This window comes from Osmia bicornis, chromosome 7 (genome assembly GCF_907164935.1).
Source record: "Osmia bicornis bicornis chromosome 7, iOsmBic2.1, whole genome shotgun sequence".
In the NCBI taxonomy this organism is placed as follows: Eukaryota; Metazoa; Arthropoda; class Insecta; order Hymenoptera; family Megachilidae; genus Osmia; species Osmia bicornis.
The window spans coordinates 3,260,764-3,276,397 of NC_060222.1; the positions used below are offsets into that span (position 1 = coordinate 3,260,764).

Sequence of the window (15,634 nt, forward strand, 5' to 3'; positions counted from 1 at the left end):
ACGACACACGGTAATTTTCATGCAAAACCCCGCTGCTGTGGAAACGCGAGAGAGAAAGTGAACAGAAAAAAGGAATAAATATGTTTCCAACTGTGCCAGATCTAAAATTATATGATGCTTTGAATTGGAGATTAATTAAACGATTTTATTGTACCCAGTAACATGTAATATTCTGGATACATATTAAATAGAAGAGAAAGTATAGTGATTGCAAACGAGAATACAGACGATTTCTAGAATTGAAATTGCACGTGCAGAAAGAGAAATATGTAGGTTAAAAGAATAAATTTTTATTAATTACTGAAATACATTAAATTAGAGGAAAAATAATTTATTGAAACTCGCTACAAGGGAAATGCTGAAAATATTTAAAATATTTTTTTTAATTGTTTGATTTAATTAATCCTCCCAAAAAATGCAAAGGTTTAAAATTAAATTTGACGTGAAATTGAAACGTTTGATTAATTTCGTTTCCTCCACGCCACTAAGATAGCAATTACTTAATTAACCTGAAATAATTGAGCACAAACTTTCCATTGACAGGCGAAGAAGTAGGGAGAAAGCATCGTCTAATAGCGTTGAGTCACGAGAAACGGTTTCATGCTCGGTGTGAGAGGAAAAGGGAATTAGAAATGTCGATTACGATGATCGTTGACCGGAAAAATATGCAACACGCTGTCTCTTTTATCTATCAAATCTATTTTCTCGAGCGTAAAAAGGCGGTTGAGGCTCTTCTTCTTCCTTCTCTTCCATCCTCCATCATTTTCCAATAAAAACCGTACTTCAAGAAAATGAATTTCTAAGAAAAATTTCTATGTTTCTAAAATTCAAGAATCGCGAGAAAATTCTGTTGAAAAATTCTTTCAGAGACTTTAGAGAAGTGTCGTTCGTAGTCTCGAAACTTGCCCCCTTCTAATTAACGAAATTATTCCTCTCTAGGGAAGAAATGAATTTTCTTCCTCTACACGTAGACGTTAGAGAGCAGTTTTCTTTTCCTCGGAATATTGAAAGGGAAAGAAGAGATGTCTGCTGAGTATTCAGATGCCTGAGATCGCCCTCGTTGGCTGCAATTCAAGGTTTTGCAAGAATACGAGCCCTCGTTGGCTGCGATTCAATATCAAGACTAATAGAATCATAAAACCATTCGATGTTAGTGAACCTTAAACGATTGAATTTAAAATAAATTCTTCAAAATTTCTAGTTATTTAAAAATTGAATAAAATCGAGACGTAACATCCCTCAAAGATGCGAACGACTCGAACCACCCCCGCCTGACACCCTTAACTACTCGCTACAATTAGCCAGACTCGCGAAGCAGCAGCGAATTAACATCTCGAGACGTTGAGACTCGTAAAAAAAAAGGCGAGTCAGACGAAGGACTTAAAAGGAGCGAAGTACTGTTTCCTATACGGTCGTAGCTTTCCTTTGAGACAACCCTGCCACTCGACGATACGGCTCCTTTGAGACGGTCGTTCCTCCTCGAGAAGGAAGGCCTCCTCTGTTCGCGTGTCTGGTCTCGTTGCAAGCTCGATGCACGACTGCTCGTTAATACGTAAAAATCCCTTTTTTCACCCTTCGCCAGGCCGTAGCTGGACCACGTGTTGAGAACCTTCAGTCGTCATGGCAACCCCCGTCCGATCCTCGCAGACGACGAACGCACCACCGTGTTCCGGTCGAATCAGTAACGTAACTTCCGCTTTGCTGGCCCTTTGTTATTTTCGACCGGTGGTTGACTCTGGCAATTTTTCACCAAAGACAATCGTCTCGTCTTCGTCTTCTGTCATGGTACCAAAGGGTTGCACTGTCATTTCTTTGGTAATCGCTGTGAAATCTTCTCCAGGGTTGTTTCTTTCTTTCCAGGAATCGTTTGTCGGGTTTTCTTTTTATTATCGTTACAGAGGGAGGGATGGAAGTTTGAAAGGGTTGCAGGATATTATTTAGATTCTATCAAAGGTAAAAATGTGCAAAGGGATTTAAAAGGTTAAGGGTGAATTTTTCTAAGGGATGGAAATTGTTTCTGAGGAAGTGCTCTAAGGGTTGGCTTGTGAAAAAAATATAACATGACGTCAACAGCCCTTAAATATACATGTACTCAATAGGTTATTGTAATGGTTGTAGTGAAAGGGTTGCAATAAATAATCAGAGTTCATTGAAAATCGTTTAATCATTGTTCCACATCGTTCCTGTTGAATCACTCGAAGGTCACGGAACTCTCGGATACCTCTCAATTTTCAAGGGTTCATATTCGGTTCACTGTTTTCGGCGCATGTTTCCCGTCTAATTAAATCGATACACCGGTGGCAGGAGCGGAAACCAACCACCGAGTGCGACCGGGCGAAAACTCTTCGAGCAGTCAATTAATCCGCGGCGCGAAATTAGTCAATGACGTCCGGTTCCGATCGATACGTCGCGACGTAACAAATCGTTCCTTGCTTTTCAAATAAAATCAGACTAAAAAGAATCTTGTCTTAATTTTATGGTAAGGTGTGATGGAAATTTTGTTTTGTAATTTTTGAACAAAAATACCCCAAGGAGAAAATGTGTTTCCTGAATTTTAAAGTTCCTTTAATCGATGGACCATGAATCGTGTACGGTCCTGGGGGCCGAGACAAGGTCCGAGACAGACCGTTCAACTGTCAAACGCAGAGGACAATAAAGTGCAGAACACATAGGGGTGGTCGGGGGTGGTAGCCAACAACTTTGCATACGTCAACGCCCCTCTGTTCCGATATTCAACGAGGGATAGCGACAAAGTTTGCTCGAAATAATACCATTTGATGCTTTCAGGCTAAAACGGGACGCAATATCGTGGCAATTATTCCTTCGACTCTGATACGTCTACATTGACACGTGTAACTGTCCTTCGGTACTATATTTTTGTTCAAAACGAGTTACATTAATTGTGTCTTGGAATTGGGAATTTTTGTAGGAAAAAATTAAATTAGGATCTATGGAATTTTTCTGTGGAGAAAATGAAATTAATCAAAATTAATTAATTTTCCATATATTTTAGAGTAAAATAAAATTAGGATCTTGTAATAAAGAGAAGGAAAAAGGAAATTAATCAAAATTAATTAAAACACTTATTTCTAAATTAATTTTTATTTTTCAACATATTTTCTACATATTTTATGATACATTCAATTGCAAATGATTTGGTCGTTATCAGAGGCAATAATAAATGCCCATACGCCATCAAACTGTCGTCAGAATGTTCATGAAGACTTGAAGCAGTTGCTTAGCATCCGGAGGAACGAAAATGTCTTGGAATCGCGAAAATGAACGTTGAGTTAACGATCCCTCGAGTATCTGCTAATTATACCGATAATCCTTACTCGTGTAAAGCGATTCGAGGCCCATCGAAACGACGCTGTTCTTAATTAATGCTCTCATTAGGGTCCCAAAAGTCTCCCTAATGACCTCTTTTTACGAGCACGCCTCGAATCCAAACTCTTTTTTTATTCCTCCAAGGGTCCCTCCAATTTGTTTATCACCTGGTTCGCGATGAGGTCAGCTGCCTCGAACAAAGACTCCACTCTCAGTGTGATAATTATTGAGATAAAGAGTTGCTGATTTTGAAAGCAAAGAATTTGTCACGACATTGCAAGATTCTTTTTCTAAATAAAATTTAACGATTGTAAATTTTCATAAGTTTATAAAATTTAAATAATCAAAGTTCTCAGTCTAATTTCAATTCCAAATTCTCGAATAGACTTCTAACGATATTTCTAAGACCCTCTGCTATTTCAATCACGAAACTCACGGTTTCTAAGTCTACTCGACAGAAATTACATTAGTCAACCCGGAGATCTCTGTTTACAATGCTTACATTGCCCTCTTCGGTAGAGTAGCTGCTTCAGTACGGTAGGGAAAATTTATCTGCGAGTTTCTAAGCGATTACCTGTACAAGAGTGCTCTGAAACGAAGCGTAGGTAACGAGAGCCAGCGGTTCTCTATACACCGTCGCTTTACAACACCGAATTCCATGCTTCCAGATACGAAACTCCTCTTCCTTCGCGACCTTCTTCCGTCGATACGAAACGGATTTTCATGGCTGTTCCGCTTTCAGAGTAAATGAAACGGAAGAATCCTGCATTCGGGTTTGCTGGAAAGCACTCGCTGAAAGGAGTCTCGTTTAACGCATTATACTTTCGATGCAGAAGGCAATTTTCGTTCTTTGGAAAGATTAAATTTGCTCGAGGAAGCGAATGCAATTGATGGAATTGTTTACGTTTAATTTGCAATATTTCTATAGTTTCATAATTGAATACGTTCTGTTACTTTCTATGATGAACGATGTTAAACGTATTAATTGACTTGCTAAACACGTGAAAGTATCTGAAAATCATGTTACTTAATTCGTCTATTGAAATTCAAACGGACAGCTAATTAACGAGACGTGACTAACAGAATGCTCTGTTTTCTCTGTTACAGGAGCGACGTCTTCCTGGAACCGTATCTGCAACAGCATGGAACCGTCCAGGTTGTCAGCTCACCTAGCACGCCTCCGCCAAACCCGCTTCAGCATCATCAGCTTACGCAGCTACATCATGTACAGGTGGGATGAATCATTATTTTCTTCGATCCATTTAACGGTACTAATTATCCCTCCTCGAATAGACTAATTAAATTTAATTCTCGACCCTTTTTCATTATTATACTATTCTTTTGGGTGTTAGAATTACTGAGAAAATCCCTTAATATTCTATTCTCGTTTTCTTTTTTTAATTATTTGATTAATAAATCATTGAACACAGTAGTAATTTGTATAATTAGTACGACTAGTGTAGTAGTATTATTTATAATTTGTCTGACATACATTAACCCTTGTACAGCGGACCATGGAGAGAGCCCCAATATTAATTCATAATTGTGTTACATATTATTACAATTTTCTAAGTTCCCTGAAAAATGATCGATTTATCTTCGCGCGTAAAATATTCGAAGCATCGAATGATTGGAAAATCGAAACCCTAACGGAATACTTTCTGCGGCGAGCAATTAAGGGATTCGCAATTAGCTGCAAGGGTGTTCAGCACGCGTTGCACGTCCTCGTTTAATCCGTTTAACCCGAAATGCCGTTGTGTGTCAGTCTGCATTTCAAATTAAATTACACTCGAAACTCCGGCACGCGGCGAACCCCTTTGCAAATCCTCTTCAACCCCCCCGATCGTGCCTCTTTTCAACCCTCGCAGAAAAATACTGTAATCTATAAATGTATCACAATTAATATTTATCAGTAATTTAAATTTTCAAAATAAGCTAACATCTCAAACCCTCTGAAAATAAAAATAAAAGAAGTAAAAATGAATTTTAGTTTTGAGAACCGCCCTGTAGTCGTCCACGAATAATCAATAAACGATAAACGACGAACCGGTGTTAAAGGAATAAATCAAATCTGGCATCGATTAAGGCTCGCCCACCTTTCAACCAGTTTCAAATAATCCCAGGATCCCCCTAAATACCGTTGGTAAAAAGTGTGAAAAGGGTCGCGGGAAACGCACACCGTTGGTCTCTATCGTTTTCACCGATGCGACTCGGACGAATCGTGGAAAAAAGAAGAGCAGGGGGTGGGAGGGAAAAAAATCCAATCGATCAGCATCGATCAACAGAGAATGCTTTGTCAGACAGGAACGCGTTTCCTCCGACGATTCGCTGTTTTGCGGCTAATCGTTTGACGATTATCTCCGGCTGGAGTTTGCATAGCCACGTCAGCTGGATGAGAAACGAGACGGGAAGAAGAATTAGGGTGACTTTAATCAGCGACTGTTTAATTGTCAGATTTAAACGCGCGCAGAAAATAATTGCAATTAAGTGCAGTTAGGAAGATTGGATGAGAAAAAAGGATTGGGATACGCGATTAAACGAGCGAATAAACGATGCTTGGGAATTGGCTGCAAATTGAGATAACCAGCGTAAACCCATTCCCGGTGTCCAGTTATAATGCCGCATTAGAGTATATTGTATGACGATCGGGTAGGATTTACACCCCCGTAGAATTACGGCTTAGAGGGCCAGAATTTCCATATTCGTTGGCCGATTGTAAATCGCGGTAGACTTTGTCTACTCGTTCTCGAACGGTGGCCAGAATTGGCCGGCGAATGGCTTAACGGCGACAAAAAGGAACCTGGGGTCCGAGATTAAGCAATGGATTGGAATTAACGCGACTAACTGGCTAAATTATACGAAACGTTTCCCTTTTCGGGATGCAGAGAATACCTGGTGCGCAGATACATAGTTCGTATTATTTTAAATAAACTGAAACTCGCAAGTTATTACCGCGGATTCGTATTAGATTAATATTGCAGTAGACTCTCGTTATATTGCCACGCGAGGTATTTTACCCTCAGGTGGATTTTCAAGGATACTAATAGCAATCATAGGTGGTCTCCTCCCTTTAATTAGAGTTTGGAAGCTTGGAAAATGTTTTCCCTCACCGCGGCAATATAACGAGAGTCCACAGTAATATTAATATTGGCTGTGATTTTAGGGAAAGCGTGCGACTTCCAGTGTAATGGTAAATAATTAATTAATTAGAGTTTGGAAATTTGAAAAATGTTTACCCTCACCGCGGCAATATAACGAGAGACTACAGTAATATTAATATTATCTGTGATTTTGGAGAGAGCGTGCGACTTCTAGGATAATGGTAAATATAAAATTTGTAAATGATTAGTTAATTTTGTGATTTCAGAGCGAGGAGTCGCTCTCCTCGGAGGGTTCGGCCACCTCGGCTGGATCTTCGAGCACCACAGAAGATTCTGGCAGCGAGGTCGCCTGTGACATTACTCTGATCGAGAGGCTAATACGCTCTCATCCGATCTGGTTCCTTCCTGGCATCCAAAGAGCCGGTGCTTTCCACTTGTTGCAAGGCAAAGAGGAAGGGGTGAGTGCACTCGAACGAATCGATTAGGCGTAAGAAAATTGCGAGCATGGGTAAAGCCGGCTCTCTCTAACCGGCGACCAGTAAGTTTTCTTCCTGGTAACACGGCAGGTTTCGAAGCGTATTCTCCTGGAAAATTCTCGAGTACTTTCCGCTTTGCACTTTCTGATGCGAAAGAATTTTACTGATCGATTGCCACGGCAAGTTTACTTTAAACCGTGTCAGTTTCATCATCGGGTCATTGCACTTCTTTGCTCACAATAAAACAATCAATAATAAATAGGTAATTTGGACATTTTTAGGCTCTTAATCTGTTTCTAAATACTCTAATTATTCAACACAATTATAATTTTACACGGTTCCTTTATTTTTCCAATAAATCCTCTTATTTAAAAATTATATATTTAACTTTAGATTAACACTCTTAGTCGCATTTTATAAAATTGGAAAGGAATTTAAAATTTTCCACACTGGGCTAAATTAACAAAATCCTAATTATTCCCAGTTGTTCCTTTATAAAAAAGATTAAAAGGGATATATTAACCGCTTAGTTGTAATTCACGCGACAAACGCACGTCCCACGTACGACGAAACATTTTCAACGAAGGAAATGCCTGTAAGCGACTTAGGGTGGCGGCCTTTTTACCCCGCCAAGCCACGCTAACAATGCCACTTGTTATGCGTATTTCCAACTAGATCGCGGTTTGGAATGCCGCCAGAAGCTTAGACAGTCGTATTTCGTCGGGACACCGTCGGCCGTTTGCATTTACCGCATATTAAGCCGGTCTCGCTGCTTGCCAAATGGTCGATGAGTTCGCAGATACCTTGGCCACGCTCGATCTGGCGACCATCCGCGGACGATAGCGTCGTCGTGATGGCGCAACTCGATGGTTAATTGTCCCTATGTGCCTTAAATGTCCCGCAGTTTCGAAAGACGCTGGGAAATTGCCCTTTCAACGAGAAACTAGAAGGGTTGCAGAAGAGAGTTCGTTATTCTCGATTCCTAACAATCCACTCTCGATCCTCTGTCATTTCATTTCATTTTATAATTATTTATTTATTTCAATATAGCCCCTTATAAATAAAAATGCTACAAAGCAAGAAACAAACATAAAATATCTGGTTGACCATAAATGGCAAATCTTTTATTTATATCTCCTTGCATTCCGAAAGAAAATCACTGATTTAAAATATTCACCCAATCGATAGAATTCCATCCCCCCTCGCGCCTCATATATGGACTGTTTTCCGATACCACCCCCTCTTCAAACGAACAGAGCACACAGTTTCGTGCAATCACCAGCCACGTTTCAGTCGAGGGGATGGGTGTCTCGTCTATGGAGAAGTAATTGCGAGCGACATTGTTTTTCGGCCGGTGCAATTTGCCGGGAGGGTTGAAGGGGGTAGTGCGGGACGATTAACAAAGCTGGAAAACAATGAAGCGGCGGGAAAACAATGCCACCACAATGGGACGGCTCGTTCGCAGCCGTTCTCCTACTGATTACACTGCTCCGCGCCTTGCAACCCCCTTTCAACCCCTTACTATCCTCGTCTGGGAAAAATGCACTGTCCTGGAACAAAAACTCGAGAGTGTCTTTAGACTGCTTTGCATTTTTCGCGGTAATCGTTGGAGGGATGAGAAGTTAATTCTGTATTTCTTTTTTTAATCCGACCTGGTGGATGTTTAAGAGTGATTATTTTTTACATCGATTAAATTCAAAGCCTGCTCAAGTGGATCTTGATCAATCTGTCCCTCGTTAAGAGAGATACTTGACCCGATCTCGATTCACTCTTTTCCTGGTCGCGATTTTGATCTTCAGCCGTCGTCGTTACTTCATCTCGAGATCGGTCTTTAATTTTTCATAAGCCTTTATCACGATCTTGATCTCGTTTTCGAGAGTTCCTCGTTCGATTTCGATAAAGCCTCGAGGATTCTTGACCCTGCTACCATGTACCGGGTTTATCTCCTTTGAAGGAAGACCTGATTCCATCTTGATACAATTCTAAGAGGATCTTGACCCTGTTTCTTGCCGGAGACTCGGCACGAGACTCTCTTACACTATCGATCTCGTTTTCGAGCTGTCTTCATTCCGACTTGACACGCTCCTCGAGTAATTCGAACGATTTTTCTTCTGTACGTTTCACGATAAAGATGGTTTTCATTTTAGAGAGTTGCTTTCTCAATGAAATCAAAAATCGAGAACGCTTTGAAATTCAATTTGTAAAAAATGTGCAATTTGAAATAAATTTATTTCAAATTTAATATATTTTATATTCCCGGTGTTTAATTCTGGTTTTTTAAATTTTTAATTTTTTCTATGATTATTCGATATTATTTTATAGAACTTCGTGGTTCGACAATCGAGTCAGAGCGACACGATGGCCCTGTCTGTAAGACTGCCAGCAGGAAAAGGGCCTTACATCGAGCACTACCTGATCCAAGCCAACAAGGGGAAGTTGAGCTTGGAAACTAGCGAGAACAGGTTCGACAACATCCCCTCGTTAATCGCCCACTATTCTCAGTGCTGGTAAGTGGTTTTCTATTAACTCACACATATGCGTAACGTAATTAGATTTTATTGGTTTAATGATACAAGAATCATAAATCATTATTCAAATCTGTGCATAGGAAATTGAACATTCTTGCGCTCCAAAGGAAGTTGTACATTCTTTCGTTTTATTTAATTGCAACTGGAAAATTACGGTATCGTTAATTTCCTTAGAATTTACAAAAAATATATTTAAAGAATTTTATTAACTTCGAAATTTATTTCTATTAGTCTTAATTCATTTATTAATTATGGCTACTAATTAATAATAATAGTGACATTAATTATTACTGAAAATCATTTCTCCTATTAGAAAATTACAAAACATTAAATTTTGCTTTCTTTTTTTTAAATTTAAGCATCTCGACTCGCGAATGATAAATAACGTTATTTGAAGAATTATTAAGAATGATGCGGTGATAATTAAGCAGACGGCTACTGTGCTGCAGAGCAGGTGTCACGAAGATGAAGCTGAACGGTACCGGTGCAGTTTAATTTATCAAACTTCACCGTCACGGAAGTGACGTGTACGATATAAAGCCGAGCTGAGCGAGGTGAAAGTCGAGCGTATCCTGGCAGGAGATAATTTAGGCGACGCTGGAAAGCGCGAATACGCTATTAAACCCTCTTTTCGCGATAATCCAACCGATGTTGTTTCATTTAATAAACTTGATTAATGAACGTTTAACGAAAGGCGCATCGTCAAACATATTTACATTTTTTTTTCATCGTTTCGTTTCTTTTTCTTGAACGAACAGCGACGAATTGCCAGTTCAATTGACACTGCCAAGGGCGATGCGCGATGCCAAGAATAGGCAGCAACTCTCCTCCCTGGCTCTTCTGGGTCAGGAATTCTGGAGATACCCGATGGCGAACCCGAAACCGCCGGAGAGCAGCAGCAGCAACACCTCCAGCTTGAGCAGTTTTCGCGGTGGTAAGTTGAGGAAACCATCACGAGTCATTAACACCTCGTTAATTCAAAGATTTCCAAGGAGGACCAAAAGAAATTTTCAATTTTTTAAATGATACGTATTAAAATCGGAATTTTATTTAATTTCTTGTTTAAGGATTCGATGAAATTGGAATTTTTTTTATTTGTTATAGGTAATAATAATCTGAACAACAATAATAATAACAATGTTCATACACCAACGACGGAGAGCATCGTACTGAATCTTGCGCCGATATCGTCGCACGACACACGTAAGTCTTCTTAAATGATTGTAAAATAAAATGTTCCTCCTCAAAGGGTTAAAATCGTACCAAGTACCAAAGAAACTCCAGACCTGAATGTTTTTTTTAATAGCCCCATCCGTCATCTTCAAAATAAAACGAGCACTCATCGGTAGCCAGAATTTCTTTCCGACTCCCACAGTCCGAAAATAATTCATCAGCACCCGTTCATATTTTCGTTCGCAGGAAGCTCGTCGCCGACGACCGTCGTCACGACGTTCGCGTCGTCGCTCCCCCGTCAGCCGCGACCGACGCCGCCCAACACTCTGAACCTGACGACGTTCAACGAGCCATTGGACGTGAAGAAAGAGAAGATCTCGCCCGGTGACAAGCTCTCTCAGAAATTGATTTCCCCGAATCTGGTCCAAAGCGTTCGTTGCCCATCGCCGGTGGTTCACAACGTGGAGAGCAACGTGTTGAGCCCAGTCCAGGATACGAGGATTATCAGTTTCGATGCGAAGAATTCAGCCGAGACTTCCAAGTCCACGATCATCGAATCGTCCAGGAGCAGATTCCATCAGAACGTGTCGACTTTTAATAATCTGTCCTGCACCACGTCGCCTGTGTTGCCGGAGATCAGAAACATCATAGCTGAGAATCATTCTATTGGACAGATTGTTAAAACTCCACCGCCCCCGCCTCCTAGGTGGGCCAAGCCGGGATTTGGTCAGAGTCAGAATAATTTCATGGTGACCACCACGGTGACGTTCAATGTGAATCAGACGACTGACGTCAGCAGCTCGCAGGTGAGAGTGGGCGATAGAAGGTTGCTTGGACAGGTGTCCTGATGGTGATTGGAGATTGGAGGGACATTGCAGACATTGTTGCTAGGAATTTGTAGGCTGTTAGATTGTTGAAAATAAGTCTTAACCCTTTTTAAGATAACCTTATACCTTTAGATATATTTGATTACCAGCAGGATGTATGAATTTCTATTTGAATTCCTTTGAATTGGGTCTAAATTCCAATTGTACTGGTTGATAAGAAGAAGAAAACGAAAGTAAAAGTTACCCCTTTCAATCTTCAGTTGCTGTTAAAATTTTAGGATAACAGTGATGTAAGTAATGTGTTGATTTAATTTTTCCCAGCAGAATACCCCATCAGATCCAAACACGTCTCTGCTGAGTCCCCAAAGCGCTACCTCGAACAAATCCCTGACCTCCAATTTCTCCATGAAGTCTCCCCTGTCTCCAACGACCCCAGTTCTCTCCCCGATGTCGAAGCTAGTCCCGAACCCCGGATCGAAAACCCCCAACGTCCTTTCCCCGACCACGCCATCGAGTACGAGCAAATCGAAGCGAAGACGCGATCGGGAGGCACGGAAGAACTCTCAGCATTATCAGGAATCGGACATCCTTGAATCCTACTACCGAAGTTCCCCAGGCGATAAGATTTCCGACTACGAGGACATATGGAACACGACCGACCAGTCGAACCAGTCGACCTGGTCGCCGAACGACAAACTGGCTAGGAACGACGTCTCGGCGAATCCTCATGATAGACTGAGGAACTCGAACGACCGGCTGATGGTTCAGGAGAGAACTGCAAATCCGGCCGAGAGGAACTTCAACGAGCGATTACCTACGAACGAGCAGCTGATCGTTAGAAACGACAGAATGATCGTGAGGAACGACAAGTCGATCGGCAACGAGAAGCTAAGTTACAAAGAGATAACCAGCCCTGAGTTCAGTAGCTTCAAGCCAGTCCAGGAGACGAAGCCCACTGAACAGAGCAACGGTTCGCCGGAAGAGACGGGAATGGGAAGGAGACCTGATTTATTGTCACGAGTTTGTGAGTATTGGATGCTAGAATATTTCATTTATCCCTGATCCTGTTCTAAATTGAATCGTATCCCATCCGAGCAGGCAGTGCGAATTCCTTGAACAGTCCAAGCACAGTGACACCTCCCAGGAACAAACTAGGCCTGATGCTGGCGAAATCAGAGAGCAATAGCCCATTGACACCGGAGTCCAAGCAGGGTAGCCCTTTCTACGCGGAACCAGCGGACGCGATCGCTCAGAGTGCGGCAATTATACCCAGAAGACGGCCCAGGAACAACCCAGCAACTAATAAATATCGACATAGCGAGCCAGGTTGGCTGCAGACACCGATTACCGGTAATCCTAATCAACTTCATCCCATTGACTGGGAGGAGACGGAGGAGACAGAGGATAAGACTCCTCTGATCTCCTCCTCTGTTGACAACCTGGCCAAAAGACTCAGCACCAAAGAGGTGAAGAAAATCCCACGCGCCAAACCGGTGCAACCACCAAAGATCAGGACGAAGGTGTTCAATGATACCTCCTGGGCTGTGGACTCAAGCTGGGAGTTCATTGGTACGTTTATCTTTCTGTGATTTCAGCTTCAGAGAGATTTGGAAATGTTCCAGTATTGTTGTTCGATGAAGAGGCTCTTTGAAATTTATTTCTTCTCTTATTTAGAGGATTCTCTTTGTTTATTCAGGCAACGAAGCAGACGACTGCGAGCCGGATTACGACTGTGATGCGGATTACGAGGGTGATAACGTGGCTAGGAAGTTTCCGGACGAGGAGTGTGACAGGGACGTTGTTGGGAACACTTTGACCGTTCAGAGTATCATCCGCCAACGGTAAATTTCCAGCTTGATCCTCCATACTCCATATTATCTTGGAAATTCACCGCCACCGCCATCTACTAAGAAAGTGCTGAACTGTATTAAAAAATAGCAAACTATGTCGATAAAAAATGCCATCATAGTTCAGTAGTTTGTTAGTAGATGGCGACACCACTGCTCTTCAAGGCGCGTGATGATTTAAAATTTCAAAAAACGAAGAACTTGCACAGAATATTGCAGATAAATTATTTGTCAAGAAATTGGTATTGGTAATTATTTGAAAGATTTTTGTTTTTATTTTGTTTGTTATTGAATAGGTACCCAGAGCTGTTGAAACCACCGGACACGTCGGAGTCGCTTTACAGCGACAGGAACTCCTCGTACGACAACGTGGAGAAGAGGAACGAGAGGGAAGACACAGGTGACACCAGAAAGGACCAAACGTACGATTCTTCCGAATGGGAGACGCCCTTGGAGACTGACGAAAGCGACGTGGAGAAGATAAAGAGGAACAAGAGCTTCAAGGAGCGCCTTGATCCCCTTCTTTGTAAGTTGCACCATTTTCTGCCTCTTTTTATTACTTAGAAGTTTCTTACCTGAGGACCTTCTTAAGTCTCGGATGGATGGTTCTTGGAAGACCTTGCACAGGGTGAAGAATTAGAATTGAAGGTATTTCATAGGCTTTCCTTTTTAACTTCAAAGATTCCTATTCTTAAATAATTAAGTTTTCTATTCGCAAATATGAGTAATATTTAACTTATCCTCTGGAATGAATATTATCAATGACCATGTAAAGAGTAAACATTATTTTTCTATTATCACTGTTTCTCTTTGTTTCTTTTGTTTCTGAGTTCTTTGATCTCCGGCATAATATTTATCATTTTTATTATTATTTTAAGTAGCATATCATATCGCCTCAGTTTTATTTTGAAAAATTGAGGATGAACTTGAAATTTAAACAAAGTGGAAATGTATTAAAAAGGTCACACGTGTGGCCGATGGAATTGCGTTGAAACACAATCGAGAATCATCGAGGATAGCTAAACAAAATCCATCGAACTATCGCAGAGAAAAAGACTAGATTAGAGAAAAAAATTATGTAGATTATCGTGACGCGACACGACCTCGTTAGAGAGAATGAACCAGAGTCGTTCGAACAAACACGGTCACGGTTTCCGTGCTCCGATTTCCACCGATTCTCTCTCTCGCCATCATCTGTTTGGCATTATGCTAATTGTTACTCTCGTTTCTCGTCTGCATCAGCTGATAAGAGGATGAAGTTTCGTATCATCCCGAGTTTCCAGCTGATTTATCGCTTTAATTAACTAACGATTGTAGAAAATGATTATGGTGGTATTTTATTTTATTTTTCACAATTTTTTATAAAATTAATTAAATTGAACCTTGATAGGATATCTAAGCACCAGTGTATCTACTTATATATTTATGTAAAAATATTTCAAAACCGTCCTATTTCTTAAATCTTGTACATAAAATAAGAATTTTAAATATTAAACCTTCAATAGATACCCAATACCTGATTATCCACACAGGGATTAAAGAGGCTTAATTTTCTATTACACAGTCTTCTTACCATCGTTCTCATGTTTTTATTTTATTTAATATTCCCATTGTTTTAAACAGGTGTTGTAAGATCTGCAATGTTTATACTTGTTGTTTTTAATTATATTAAAGACATAAGAGGTATGTATATATTAATACTAATTAATTCTTATACAGGGTGTCACTTTTAATTTTATTAACAAAATTTGTCTATTTCTTTTTCTGCGTTCCAAGGTTCCTATTTCTATCTTCTTTCTTCTGGTGAAAGGTAATAGTGAATTTCTAAAAATTTTCCAATGGCACTTAATTTCCGAGTTCCTTGAATCGATGTCTCGGTTGGGTAAAATTTTCCAATGGGTTTAATGGGCGTGCAATAAATTTGAAGAACATTAGGTAAAATTTTGACCCGTCCCATGATACCTTTCCGGGAAATTTATGTCCCAGGTAGCTTTTCGCGCCACGCTTGGTCTTTCCCGTTAATTGTTCTCGGGGGTTGCCTTTCTTATTGTGTCGCTGGCCGACTGGCGACAGTGGAAAAAGGCAACTACGTTAAATAATAGAAAAAGGGTGGAAAATTAGCGAGAATTCTTCGCGCCATTAGCTTCGGCTGTCTACTGGAAAATTTCCAAACCTTGCACCTCTTAAAATTTTTCATGGTGCACAAATGAAACTCGCTTTCTTTTTATTTATATTTCATCTCCTGTCTTGGAATCTGAAAAATAATTCATTTTTAAAAGCATAAATTTGCAAATTAAATTGAGAAGCTTGCAGAAAGATGATAATAAAGAATTCTTGATCTGATTTTTCTAATTT

At 40.4% G+C, this 15,634-nt stretch overlaps 1 protein-coding gene across 15 annotated transcripts in view; it reads left to right on the forward strand.

The window, feature by feature from the left end:
- LOC114873598 (protein sprint) overlaps window positions 1–15,634 on the forward strand; it is a 103,126-nt gene that overhangs the window by 79,935 nt on the left and 7,557 nt on the right. For 13 of the 15 annotated variants that reach the window (XM_029182080.2, XM_029182136.2, XM_029182128.2 and 10 more), the window contains 10 exons: window positions 4,435–4,558; window positions 6,695–6,886; window positions 9,227–9,411; window positions 10,191–10,366; window positions 10,537–10,635; window positions 10,852–11,411; window positions 11,754–12,456; window positions 12,531–13,001; window positions 13,129–13,273; window positions 13,576–13,805. In XM_029182080.2, coding sequence (XP_029037913.1) covers window positions 4,435–4,558; window positions 6,695–6,886; window positions 9,227–9,411; window positions 10,191–10,366; window positions 10,537–10,635; window positions 10,852–11,411; window positions 11,754–12,456; window positions 12,531–13,001; window positions 13,129–13,273; window positions 13,576–13,805 — 2,885 coding nt within the window. The remainder of the gene's footprint in view (window positions 1–4,434; window positions 4,559–6,694; window positions 6,887–9,226; window positions 9,412–10,190; window positions 10,367–10,536; window positions 10,636–10,851; window positions 11,412–11,753; window positions 12,457–12,530; window positions 13,002–13,128; window positions 13,274–13,575; window positions 13,806–15,634) is intronic. The other 2 variants (XM_029182118.2, XM_029182209.2) reach the window with 1 other exon arrangement.